At 42.3% G+C, this 13472-nt stretch overlaps 2 protein-coding genes across 2 annotated transcripts; both read left to right on the top strand.

Moving 5' to 3' along the window:
- Nucleotides 1-4: 4 nt before the first annotated feature.
- catip (ciliogenesis associated TTC17 interacting protein) lies at nucleotides 5-5188 on the top strand. The gene is made up of 10 exons (XM_018743174.1): nucleotides 5-73; nucleotides 250-329; nucleotides 839-1024; nucleotides 1325-1380; nucleotides 2200-2286; nucleotides 3274-3441; nucleotides 3882-4006; nucleotides 4562-4638; nucleotides 4785-4873; nucleotides 4971-5188. The coding sequence occupies exons 2-10, from the start codon at nucleotides 254-256 to the stop codon at nucleotides 5178-5180; spliced, it is 1074 nt and encodes a 357-aa protein (XP_018598690.1). The 5' UTR covers nucleotides 5-73; nucleotides 250-253; the 3' UTR covers nucleotides 5181-5188.
- A 727-nt stretch (nucleotides 5189-5915) lies between these two features.
- LOC108928888 (mannose-1-phosphate guanyltransferase alpha-A) lies at nucleotides 5916-13264 on the top strand. The gene is made up of 12 exons (XM_018743085.2): nucleotides 5916-6200; nucleotides 7173-7270; nucleotides 7540-7643; nucleotides 8628-8820; nucleotides 9093-9152; nucleotides 9313-9443; nucleotides 10892-11026; nucleotides 11181-11278; nucleotides 11360-11406; nucleotides 11537-11629; nucleotides 12250-12418; nucleotides 12532-13264. Exons 1-12 carry the CDS (start codon nucleotides 6161-6163, stop codon nucleotides 12630-12632), a joined length of 1269 nt encoding a protein of 422 aa, XP_018598601.1. The 5' UTR covers nucleotides 5916-6160; the 3' UTR covers nucleotides 12633-13264.
- The last annotated feature ends 208 nt before the right edge of the window (nucleotides 13265-13472 follow it).

The raw sequence follows: 13472 nt of genomic DNA on the forward strand, positions 1-13472 counted from the left end.
AAACTGGAGCTGGAAAATCGGGAAGTGGAGGTGAAAACCCACTGAAAGCTTCGGAAAACGTGCTTCCACTGAGGTGAGATAAATGACACACCAGCGTGTCCTCTTTCTGAAACCCCCGATCCCTCATTTTTATCAGTTAGCGAAAGTTCAAACGAATATAACCAGCGACGTCACACATGTAACTTACACTACTGCCTGTTATTTCACTCTGCGATGCTTTCAACAATTCTATTTCAATTCCATCTCCAGGAAAATGGAAGAAGAAAGTCCAGAAAGCAAAGAGAATCTGACAGCATCTGCAGAAGCCAGAGATTTCCTGTCCAGCATCGGTACATATTTGACATTTTGCTCTGAGAAAAAAAAAAAAAAAAACCCAACAATTTAAAAGGGTTAATTGAAAACACCCGGCATGAAAATAAATAAAAAGTTATAAAGTAAATTTCGTTGATGTTTCAGTTATCTGTTTAATCAGCCTTTATTATTATTATTATTATTATTATTACAGGAAAATGGGGAAAATATTACTACTGCTACAACTAGTAACTATTACCTCTACTTTGTCAGATACCATGTTATATTTATCTGGTCTCTCCAGTTCTCAGATGCTACCAGTCCAGTTTTTATGTAAAAGATTATAGGTAATGTAACAAAAAAGCACTATTAGCAGTAACATTCATTTAATCTCAATTTCCCCTGAATTTTAAATTTCAGTCCATGCCAAGCATCTTCACATTCAGCTTTTTTTTTTTTTTATTTTTAATTGTATCGGCCTGGTGCCACCAGCGCCCTTCTTGGTGTGCGGTTCCTCGGACAGCGCCTTTGACTTCTGTCCCCGCAGAGCCCAGGGAGCTGCGCAGATGTGCGTTTGCGGACTCTTTAGTAACGCTCTCAGACACGGGAAGGGAGCCGGGAGAGTTCACAGTCACCGTTCTCATGAGCGCTTATGAAGACGAGCCGTGTTTTCTCGTACAGGCCAACAGCCACGGCTTCATCGATCACATCCCATGCGGAACCTCTATCACAGGTGGGCGTCCTGCCATTGTACTGTAGTGCATCTAGGCTCGTGTTCTGGAGCTGGTTCTCTAGACTTCTGCAGTTTAGGCCTACATTTATTTGGGCCTAAGGAGATGGGCATCAAGCTAGTAACCTAGTGGTTAGGGTTACTGCCTTTGGATCTATTGGTTGGGGATTCAATCCCCACCTCCAGCTCTTGTGCAAGGTGTATAAATGGGTTAATAGTTATAACTGTAATAATGGTAAGTAAGCTGCTTTGGGGAAATATGAATAAATGTATAGTGTTTTTGTTCTTTTTTCTTATTTACAGCTTACATATCAATGGCACTTGAGACGTTAGAACAAAATCATCACGAGTATGTTAAGGTAAATCCCTAAATGGGACGTTACTGTGTCTAATAATTTAAATTTAATAACTGTGAGTCTGAATTTTATTTATTTTAACTGACAAAACTATAGCATGTGAATAGATATATTTTGATGTTCGATTGGATGTAAAATCTTCCACTGAGACCCAGTTAAAAAGATTTTTTTGGGTGTATTTCTATATTTAATTTATAGAATCCCATACGAGTTATCATCTGAAAATAAACAATACCCTCCGGGGGGTGTGGTGGCACAGTAGGTCGGACCGGGTCCTGCTCTCCAGTGGGTCTGGGGTTCGGGTCCCGCTTGGGGTGCCTTGCGACGGACTGGCGTCCCGTCCTGGGTGTGTCCCCACCCCCTCCGGCCTTATGCCCTGTGTTGCCGGGTTAGGCTCCGGTTCCCCGCGACCCCGTATAGGACAAGCGGCTTCAGCTGATGTGTGTGACAATACCCTCTAAGATGCATCAGAACTCAGCATTGGGAGAGACAGTTTGGCAGAGGCAGTTCAAAGCACATGTCCTCTTTAGTGGACAAAAATGAATGGCAGGGTTTCCAGAGGATGTAGCAGGAGCTGGAATTGTTTTCTATGTTCTCAAATATGTAGACTGGTCGCCATCTAGTGGTGTATTCCTTGAGTTACTATGGTAAAAATGAACCAATTAATAATAGGCATACAGTGTGCTGTACTTATAAAATGAATTTGCTTACTATTAGTCACAGCTCTTCATGCAATGGACTCTGCGATGTGATTCATGTGCAGAGATATAGTAAGGTGTATTCAGTGCATGATTTTGCTCTGTTATTTTCGGGCGATTTCAGCTTCAGGACCACCCTTTGGACAAGAAGTGTCATATCGTTCGGCGCGGTGAAGAGATGGTGATGAACAAAGTGGTCACCGAGGGACAGGTGGGACAGCTTGCGCTCTACCGTGCTGCTCGTGAACCTGGAATAATGAGGTTTTCTTGCCGTAGTTCATTATGAATAAGCTGCTTCTGCCTTTTTCCATGTCTCATCCAAGCAAATATGGAGGTATAAGCTCAGACAATCACCTTTGGATTTTGTTTGCATACTTCAGAAGACACGACACTGTGCGGATGTATTAATTTGTAGGCCTTCGTAGAGTCTTTTAGTGTTCGAATCTGTATCTGTATCCAGAAAAAAAAAATTACTAGGAAGATGATCAGGAATGGTGGATATTCTGATAATTCTACTTGCACTACGTACTGTTTTGATTTATTTATTTAAATATACTTATTTACTATTCTCCGGGGCGCGGTGGCGCAGTGGGTTGGACCACAGTCTTGCTCTCCGGTGGGTCTGGGGTTCAAGTCCTGCTTGGGGTGCCTTGCGGTGGACTGGCGTCCCGTCCTGGGTGTGTCCCCTCCCCCTCTGGCCTTACGCCCTGTGTTGCCGGGTAGGCTCCGGTTCCCCCGTGACCCTGTATGGGACAAGTGGTTCTGAAAAATGTGTGTGTACTCTTCTCCCAATTGTATATATAATTGTACATATTTTTATCTTGTATTTGTCCACTTGTTTTTATATTTTTTATATTGCAAGTATTTTCAGACTTGTATTCTGCTGCTGTAACATAATAATTTCCCTTGTGAGATCAATGAAGTATATCTATCTATCTATCTATAAAGTTTTATGCAGCTACTCGTGTGATGAACATTGGTTCATATGGTGGAAAGAAACAAACTAAGTGTACTTAAGAATCACATCTAAGTGTCTCTTCCTGCTAATGTAACGAACACATAGTATTTTCTACGAGATGTACGTCGCTTTGGAGAAAAGCATCCGCTAGATGAATAACTGTAAATGTGAAATGTAATGTATCTCCAATACATTGTCTCTGGGACGGGAGTCATGCGTGTTTTTTTTTTTTTTTTCCAGGAGGTGAAGACACAGAGCTTTACATTTCCGCTGAGGTCTCTGGAAGGATTTGTATCAGAGGCCTCCAATCTGCTCATAATGCGCATTCTGGCTCAGAGGAGGACTGTTCCTGAGAACATGGTCTTCGTGTCCTTTGACACGGACAGCCGGATCTCTGCCTCCGCCTATGTAAGCGCTCACGGGTCTGCGCGGGAGTGAGGAGTGCAGAGGGAGTCTCACGGATGCTTCTTAGTTTCATATTCTCCCGAGACCCAGCCATTCATCCTTGTCCACTCTAGAGAAGATCTGTTTTTAAGTGCATCTCCCAAACTGTACCTTTACATTGATGAGTCCTAATGTACCTTATAGAGGACACGCTCTGCTTATAAATGATGCCGTGTTTTTCGGAAGTGGGGTTGAACAACTTCTTCTAAATCCAAAACTCTCAGTCGGGTCCCGGGAGGGTATTCAAATGAGGCATTGATTTTTCAGGATTATTTGTAGATGGAAATATATTTCCTTCATCTTTTTTTTTCCGTGGTTTTGTCAGCGCCGGCGATGCGGGCTCAGCGTGTGATTTTCAGTTTGAGCTCCGTGCCCCAAGGTGAAGTGCTCTGTGTGTTATCCAGAAAGAGCTGGGGGAGCGGAAACAGCAGGTGGGGAGTGAGACTGTGGACGTGTTTGGGATTCAGAGGACGGTGGAGTCCATCGCTGACATCCCCGCAACATGGCACTGCTACTTCCTCCCTGACGGGTAGGCGGAGCTTCTGGCTGCGCTTACATGCCATGTGCGTGAGATGTATTTGTTGATGTTTTACATCAGGGTAATCCAAATATGAGGACAAGTATTCTATTAAAATAACAGTATAATAATAGCCCGTTAAATCACTTATTAGGAATTGTGCATCGGAAGTCCGATAATATAAATTGTAGACTTTTCATACATTTCTCAAAAATTCTGCTATGCAGAACTTGCTGTAGTTGCATTTATTTGTAAATTAACTATTATTAAATTATTATTAAACCAATTATTTACATGGATGGTTGGTAGTGTAGTGGCTGGACTTGCGGCCTTTGGCTCTAAAGGTTGTTGGTTTGATCCCCACCTCTGGCTGTAGTACCCTTGAGCAAGGTACTTACCCTAAAGTGCTCTAGTTAAAGATGGACAGGTAAATAATTGTAACCTTAACACTGTAAGGTGCTTTGGAGCGAAGTGTCACGTAAATGAGAAACATTTTTTTTTTTTTTGTATTAAAATATCACTGAAAAACAGTTGCACACCAGATGTGACACAAAATTTGCTTTTCAGCCACCTTGCCAGCAGAGTCCAGATTGGGTCCCCAGTGACTATGAAGCTCACACAGCTCCCAGCTGTACTGGAAAGAGGTGTGTATTTAATTGGCATATTTAACATGCATTAGCGGCGTCTTCTGCGTGTTTCGCGCAAGCAGAAATTGAGCGGTGGTATAAACGAACTACAGATTTTTACACGAGTGAACTTCTATCCATGTTCATGAAATTTCCCCGTCTAGATGAGAAGGAGGACAAAGCTGCATTTGAGAAGAAACCCCTGTTGTGGGAAGAAGACATGGAGCTGTACTCCAAATTTTTGGACAGAAAGGTATTGAATTCCTTATGGAGTACGGATGTTTTGTCTTTTGAGAGTCGCAGAATGTACAGTTTGTGGTGCTAATAGGAATTATCGGTTCGCCATGCAGGAGGAGCTGAAAGCCAGCCATGCCTCGTACGTCCGACACCTCCCCGAGCTCAAAGCCTTGCTGGCCGACTTCCTGCAGTTCCTCCTGCTCAGAAAACCCGAGGACATCTTCTCCTTCGCCGCCGAGTACTTCGCTCCATTCAGCTCCCACATGGACCCGGGATGCAGTGCAGCACAAATGAAGAAAGAACAAGAATCGCAAAAACCTTGACGCATAAATCCGGCTGTGATGAATCTGTGCGTAGCGGTGTAACAAGTATCAAATATATTATGTAAATATATCATAAATAATAAATAATTGAAAAATTGTTATTCATTATCATTCTTTATGTGATATAATAAATTTGTACTGATTTTTATGAGAGGTGCGCGGTGGCGCAGTGGGTTGGAACAGGTCCTGCTCGTTGGTGAGTCTGGGGTTTGAGTGCTGCTTGGGTTGCCTTGCGATGGACTGGCGTCCCATCCTGGGTGTGTCCCCTCCCCCTCCAGCCTCACGCCCTGCGCTGCTGGGTTAGGCTCCGGCTCCCCGCGACCCCGTCTGGGACAAGCGGTTTCAGACACTGTGTGTGTGTGTGTGTGTGTGTGTGTGTGTGTCTGTGAGTGATTTTTATGTTTTTTAGTTGCTTGATGGAAGTACCAGGAAAAGTTGGAATTTTACACACATTTAAAGGCTGCAGGTGGCATAGTTGTTACGACTCTTCCAGTCTGGATGTCCTGGGTTCAGATCCCACTCCTCTTTCAGTACCATTGATTTAATATATCAGTTGATATATTAAATTACTTTGCTTTATGAATGCGTCAATCGTGGTGAAGTTGCTTGCCTGAGAATGAAAACACAACAACCGCTAGGAGGTTAATAGGAGCGACTATCCGTTGAATGACTACTATTCCCATAATCCTCTTTGGCGCGTGTACGTCTGACGTAATTCGTCGATCGGTACCGGAAGCAGAAAGACGTTTACCTGAGAGCTTTGCCGCTTGAGGAGCGAGCTGTGCTCAATTAAACTGTGTTTTATAAATTGTTTCTTGAAAAGATGTGTTTTGTTTTCTGAAACGGAGTGCTTGCTTCTTACGGAGTTGTTTCTGTGTAACTGAGGAGTCTCAGGAGAGGTTCGAGGGCGAAGTGAAGTGAAAAGCTGTCACTGCAGAGTTTGTTTTGAGATAAATAAAATTTTAGACTAGACTCTAGAGATGCTGAAAACGGTGATTCTCATCGGGGGGCCGCAGAAAGGTACAACACAGTAAATATTTTAATATTAACATAGCAGTAAGGAAAGGACCACGGGGAGTAAAATGCTGTAAGATGATGTTATTTACACACTCCTAGAGCCGGTTCTTGCTGTTTCTGTGTGATGACGTGGCTTCAATCAGTTGAAGGTGTTTGTTGTGTCAGTGCTGTTACTGACACCTTCACTTTTTACTTTTACAATTATTCTTAATCATAAAGTCATACATAACTTTATGTCGTGTTTGGCAAAAATGTAGTCTGTATTGGTTTGACAGGTTTTTGTTTGTGTTTATTGGCATTTTTGGGTCTCCAGCAGTTTTTTTTTTTTTTTTTTTTATAATGTGATCCCTTAGACTAAGTATTTTCCCACAACATGTTAGATCTGCCATTATCATCAAATGGGCCATTGATGTTTAAATGATTTGCCTGGAATTGTCATCTCAGGCCTGTATGATGTTGTGAGTGTAAAGGTAGAGATGTCAGATCAGGCATATATTTTTTTTTAAATTTTCTGAAGCAAAAGCTTTTGATGGTGAACATGATATCATTCTCTCATCTGTTAAATCTGAATGAGTGTGACAGTTTCTCTCCCTGTAATAGAAGTAAATACTTTAACCAGTGCAGTAACTGGAGGCAGCCTAGTTATCTGAAGGTTATCTTCCAGGTTTGAATCCCACCTTTACTTGTATTATCTTTAATCAAGGTACATATCCCGAGTTGATAGAGTATGAATACCCTGCTGTACAAATGGTTGAATAATTATAAATATGATTATCTGCCATTGACGTAACCTTGGACAATGGTATCGAGTAAATAAAGAATAAATACCACAAAAGTGATCCATAATAATTTTTCATCTGTACTTTATCTGGGAGGATTTATACCTCCTCTCAAACAAAATACTGTTAGATGAAATATGCATGAAATAGTGTGGAGTTATTCTCGACAACCTCACTGTGCTGTCTGATTTTGCAGGAACTCGGTTTCGGCCGCTATCTTTCGAGGTTCCCAAACCTCTGTTCCCAGTGGCCGGGGTTCCCATGCTCCAGCATCACATTGAGGCTTGTGCCAAGGTGGGCTTGTGCACCGCTTCATACTCGCTGCTCTCTCTGCAGTCTGTCATACACTGGACCTTATCTTTCAGCTATGGGGAGGTGTAAAGGGAATATGAGAAGCAATCAGAAAGTTGGAGTTTTTCGTTATTACGGTATATCATAAACATAATTTTCCAGTTTTGAGTAGTTCTGGATCATAATCACCGGCACATATAACTTCTGTATAGAGCATACGATTAATGCCATGTGGGTATTTCCAAATATGTCTTCATTTGTTTCTCTTATAGGTGCCAAATATGAAAGAGATATTACTCATTGGCTTTTACCAGCCCAATGAAGAGCTGAACAGATTCCTAGCTAATGTACAGCAGGATTTCAAAATCTCTGTAAGGTAATTGTGAGAATGCTTTCCTGTTAGCTCTCAACTAAACAGTATTAATTATTTGGTTCTATGCAATTTATGCTCGTTGCAAATATAAATACAGAATCCTTCTGTGAAAAATTTTTACGTGCCATTGACTGCTATACAAACCACTTGTTTCCTGTTCTTTATATTTTTGCTGTTGTAAGGATGTGTAGGTGCCTGCTTGCATTTGTTCCATAATGTAATGCCATCTGAGATCTTATGTCTTCTGGTGTGTGGTATAAAGTGCATGAGTGCTGAAGTGATGATCTGCTGAGCCCCAAAAAGAAGTCAGTTTCCTAGTTGGGAGGGAGCAGGAAGTCTTTATGCGAGGCGGTTCTCCTTCTCCGGTTCTTCTGGTTCTTCTCTCAGCCATCCTCTTTGTTCTCATTTTGAAAGGGTTTTCAGATGTATGCAAGTTACACACAGTCCTGAAACAAAAACATAATTCTGCTGAAAGCTCATATGAAATGTGGGCAGCCCACAGGTTTTAAAAAAAATCTTTTAAAAGGATTGTAACTACTCCCACACGCAGACATCCCACAGTCTCTCCCAAGACGAGTGTTTTGTTTTGTACTCACTTCCAACAGAGGTGAAACTGCTCTCTCTGCTGGCAAGTTGAGGCACGTGACAAAAAAGTGCACATGGAAATAGGAATTTTGATATGTATATGAAAGCATATTGTTTTATCATACACTGTTGTGTATTAGCTGCAGAACTTTAATAAACATTACATACTATGAATAGTGCCTTAGCTGTGAAAAGAGAACACAGTTAAAGCTAAAGAGGGTTGTGAGATTAAATATCTGGGTTTTCTAAATTGGAAATAGCATTTAAAATGATATTTTTATGTGTGTTGTTGTTTTATGTTACTGCAGCTTTGTAACATGGTGTTAATGAATAGATGCACGCTCATGTTTAGGCAGTATGATCCTACCGGGGTAACGGCATGACTCACCGCTGTTTACCCAGGTACCTGCAGGAGTACGCAGCCCTGGGCACCGGCGGGGGCATCTACCACTTCAGGGACCAGATCCTGTCTGGTGGCCCCGAGGCCTTCTTCATCATGAATGCAGATGTGTGCTCTGAGTTTCCCTTGTCAGAGATGTTGGATTTCCAGAAGAAGCACGGAGACACACACAGCTTTGTCATCCTGGGCACAACGGTCGGGATGGGGGCATCGTGGGCTGTCACTGGGCACCAAGTGACTTGTGACTGTGTTGTGGGGATTGCTTTTGTGAAGTAGTGGAGCTCTTTAGTAAGGAAAATTTATTACCATGGTTAATAATTTAAAAAGTTTTTGTTGTAATTGTGTAAGTTGCAAGAGTTGGCAGGCCAACATTTAATCTCGTGAGCGTTACCTTGTTTGGTAAATTTTTACAGTATTCAGTATGTGTACTTCCAGTGAAAATTTCCTTTTTTAAAAATATATTTTAGGCGAACAGGAAGCAGTCAATGAACTACGGTTGTATTGTGGAAAACCAGCAATCAAATGAGGTAATTTAGAAGTGTGTTTTTTTTTTTTTTTTTTTTTTTTTTGTGTCATGTCTTCACTAGTTTAAGCTCTGTTTAGTATAACCACAAAGTCAGGAGAAACCTTGAGTTACTACATTATCACACCATCTACTGTATTACTTCCTACGTTGCTGTTGCTCAGGTGTTGCACTATGTGGAGAAGCCCAGCACATTTGTGAGTGACATCATCAACTGTGGCATCTACTTGTTCACCCCGGAAATCTTCAGGCACATTGGGGCCGTCTTCCAGAAGAACCAGCAGGACATGCTGCTGTGAGTGGGGGGTGAGGTGGGCTTCTGGGCGAGAATCTGTGGATCAGCTCGTTTTCCGTCCTCAGTTCTATTCACCTTATCTCTTTCTCCCCCGTCCTTCACACCCTCCCCCCATTTCTGCCATCGTTCTGTTTCCTGTTCCTCCAGATATCATTATGAAGGGTAAGTTGGCACGTTAGGCGTGCCACATTGTCGCTAGAGAATCTTAGTGTTGCACTGTGTGTGGGTCACGTAGTGTGTGTTTGGGTTTCCTAAAATAGTTTAGTATTTTTTGGATTACACAGCACGGTCACTGTTGCACACCAAAACGTACTCTTTCACTGTCTGATTGTGTGCGTGCGTTTTTCTGGAAATGCTCATTTGTTTTCATATTAGAAGGCAAGAAGGTATTGTGCACAAAATCTCTCATTAGTGACTTTTCTATTTTTGCACCGTGTTTCCTGGATGTGACAAAAAGAGGCACAGTTATAACAATTAGACTTAACTAGTTCTAACGTTTATTTAGATGTACAACTTTTTCAGTTTAATATTGCGTGTTAATAAATAGGGAATGTATATGAAATGATTAATGGCAACAGACAGTTAAAAATAGTTTGCACACAGGGAGCGGTAAAAGCTCAACAGATCCATTTAAAAGGAAGTAAAATGTATTCATGTATATGTAGGACTTCATTAAATTCATCAGTGCATGGTTTGCAGCAGCATTATTCCAAACACACGTTTTCCTAACAGTGTGCTTTGTCTTGGCATTTGTCACTAACTTGAACTGTTTAATCTTTCCATTTTCAAACTTTTTTTTTTTTTTTTACCATATAAAAGCCAGTTTTATTTTCAAACTGTTTGTTAAAAGACACAATTTTCTCATTCATTCACGAACGCTGGGAAACGTCCGCTGTCCAGATGGATACAAACTTTTCCGGTCTGGGAACAGCAGGTTGTCACAGATGGTGTGATGGCGCATAGCATCATGTAGATGGCATCTGGAATGAGGAGAACAACAGACAGGGTCAAGGTGCCGGTGGACTGGAAATGGGGGGTAACGCTGCCAACATGTCTGTTCCCTTCCTCGGTGCTTTGTTGAGGTTAGCAGTGAAATGCAGATTGAAATTGTTCCAGGGTGGAATATAAATCTTTGACTTGAAGGTCTGTTGGATTGTAGTGGAACATAAATTGATGCTCAGAGAATCTGAAGCTTCTCTTTTCAGAATGACAACTGTTAGACCTTTAGCTTTGCAAGAGCAAGGGTGTGTCTCGTGCATCGGCATCCAAATCTGATGTTGATGCAAAACACTTTTTGTGCCGCTCTCTGAGATGTACATCGCTTTGGAGCAAAGCGTCTGCTAAATGAATAAATGTAGGTGTAATTGTGTGTTGTGGTGAGGTGAGCATCCCTTAGACCGTAGGAATGGAGATGTTGACATCCTGATGCAGTGCTGCTTCACCCACAGAGAGGAGCAGACGAATGGCTGGCAGCGAGTGGAAGTGATCCGTTTGGAACAGGACATCTTCACGTCGCTAGCCGGCCAGGGCAAGCTCTTCGTGTACAAGACCGACCGCTTTTGGAGCCAGATCAAGTCAGCTGGGTGAGTTGTCGTTTCGCTTCTGCACAGCTCATTGGGCAAATAGATCGCCTCGATGTAACGAGGGCAGAAGATTAAAAAGCGAAGGGAATCTGTCACGGGCTAATGGCTTAATGATACACGCTTTGTTTGCGCTGCCTGTGTTGTCTATAAACAGATCTGCAATATACGCCAGCCGCTTGTACCTGAACCAGTATCACAAGACTCACCCTGAGCGGCTGGCTAGAAATGAAGAAGGAGGGGTTAAAATAATTGGTAATTATTCACCCTGGGCACGATATTCTCGGAACTGCCGTATTGTGGTTTCACAGGTATTAAAATGTGTTTTGTTCGTAGGGAATGTGTACATCCACCCTACAGCTAATATTGACCCTTCTGCTGTGGTAAGTAGTTCCTGTAATTGATGTGTCACATTAAAGTGTGCAAACGGGGAACTTAAATTGTATACATTCAGTGTAATAAATACTTTAAAGACTAATGTTCTGCTTCCCCCCCCCCCCCCCAACCCTGCAGTTGGGTCCCAATGTGTCCATTGGCACAGGCGTTACAATTGGGGCAGGGGTTCGAGTGAGAGAATCCATCATCCTTCACGGAGCTACTCTACAGGTGTGTTTTCCTGTGGCTGTCTCTAGGTTCTTCTGAGCGTGTTAGAGCACAGATTGCGTGCGGCTTTAGTTTGGCTTTGGAGGAGCAGTTCAGCACTCAGTTCATTTCTTTACAAAGAGCTCCTGTGATTAGACCACAGCCATCACTCTGTCTCAGAAATATTAAGACACACTCTGTCACTGAGAAGGTCACTTCCATACATGATCTTTTTTAAAAAGTTTAAGGTAAGCCTGGTTTCGTTCTGTGGTGGAGTGGTGGTGTGGAGAGTAGTGTTGATGCCTTAGAGATCCCTGGATGTAGATTTGTCCTTATGTTTGTGTGAGTTTTGTCCAAGTGCTCTAGTTTCCTCCTGCAGTGCAAAGACATCTAGAGATGACTGTAAATTGCTCATAGTGTGGCTATGCTTCAATGAGTGGCATCTCATCCGGTGGGGTGGCCTTGCCTCCTGTGTTTTTGGAGTAGTTTCTGGACCAAAGTGTCCCCCCATTGGAAGGGCCATCACTGATTATGGATGGATATATAAATAGTTAATTTCTGTTTTTTTTCCCCATTTATCTGCTCTGAGGAATTGTCAGCATGACTAAAACTTCTTCAGTCTGATGTTGTTGTTTGCTTCTTAGGACCACAGCTGTGTGCTGAACAGCATTGTGGGATGGGACAGTACGATTGGCAGGTGGGCGAGAGTTGAGGGAACGCCGAGTGACCCCAACCCCAACGACCCCTATGCCAAGATTGACAGCGAAACTCTGTTCACAGATGGAAAGCTCACGCCCTCAATAACCATTCTGGGTAAGCACTTCGCATTCCAGGTGGATTGTGGGAGCGCATGCTGATGAAACTAAAGCAAGCAAGATATTCTTCACACGGCTCTCTCTTTCTTTTTCTGCACTTTCACTTTCCAGGTTGTAATGTGAATATCCCTTCGGAGGTGATTATACTCAACTCGATTGTCCTCCCACACAAAGACCTCAACCGAAGCTTCAAAAACCAAATTATATTGTAATTTATTTTGTACCCTCGTCAAAGCTAGTCTTCATTCTCTGTGCAACAGAAGGAGGACTTAATGGAATCTACAAGGAGCGAATAAAACGCCTCTCCCATTTAAATTTTGATACGATGGCATTTTAAACAGAAGCCAAACTACAAAAAACAAAGTTGGTTACATTTGCTGTAGGGAAATTGAATATCTCATTTCCTATTCCCGAGAGCCAAACATTTTTCCTCCTCATACACTGTAAAACTTGATTTTCAGATGCACGCTTCATTTTAAGTGAAACGATATCTTTTTAAGCACGAGGCGCGGCGTATAAAACATGAACACAGCAAGCACAACTGTTTGTGTATGTCAAAATTACAAAGCTGTTCACGAAAGTTCTTGTGTGTATGTAAAATGAAATGTGAATACAAATTGTCCATGAAGGTCAACACAGTTAATGCTGGAAGTTTAGGTTTTTCCCCAGCTGGTGGTGCCAAACAGTACCGTAAAACAGCATGAGTTCATTGTGATGTAATGGGATTATCGTCCAGGGTGGCCCAAGATCCTGCCAGTGACCACACCTTTCCCTGTACTGCTTATCACTGTATGGAAAGTCAAGAACCAATGTAAAAATGTGTGTAAATTGTAAAATAAAGCGACTGGGTACTTGAACGACTGCACGAGTTAATCACAAGATTGGAAGCTGGCTACTTTCTGCGCCAGCAGTCGCCATTAACACGTTAATTGCAAGGCTTATCTTGGGTGGTCTTTGTCGGATAAGATGGCACAAGTGCTTCCTTTCAATCAAGGAAGCATTGATTGCCTCTCCAGAGTTGTGGGGAAGTGTCCCAATCAGGAGATGCTCAA

The sequence above is a fragment of the Scleropages formosus genome, chromosome 14 (genome assembly GCF_900964775.1).
Source record: "Scleropages formosus chromosome 14, fSclFor1.1, whole genome shotgun sequence".
NCBI classification, from domain to species: domain Eukaryota; kingdom Metazoa; phylum Chordata; class Actinopteri; order Osteoglossiformes; family Osteoglossidae; genus Scleropages; species Scleropages formosus.

Bases quoted from the DNA above. Each gene is read 5' to 3' on its own strand.
- LOC108928888 (XM_018743085.2), top strand. From the start codon at position 6,161: ATGCTGAAAACGGTGATTCTCATCGGGGGGCCGCAGAAAG. The intron at 8,821-9,092 runs GTCGGGATGGGG...AATATATTTTAG, and splicing joins TTGTCATCCTGGGCACAACG to GCGAACAGGAAGCAGTCAAT. The intron at 11,027-11,180 runs GTGAGTTGTCGT...GTCTATAAACAG, and splicing joins AGCCAGATCAAGTCAGCTGG to ATCTGCAATATACGCCAGCC.
- catip (XM_018743174.1), top strand. From the start codon at position 254: ATGGAAGAAGAAAGTCCAGAAAGCAAAGAGAATCTGACAGCATCTGCA. The intron at 330-838 runs GTACATATTTGA...CTGTCCCCGCAG, and splicing joins AGATTTCCTGTCCAGCATCG to AGCCCAGGGAGCTGCGCAGA. The intron at 4,874-4,970 runs GTATTGAATTCC...TTCGCCATGCAG, and splicing joins CCAAATTTTTGGACAGAAAG to GAGGAGCTGAAAGCCAGCCA.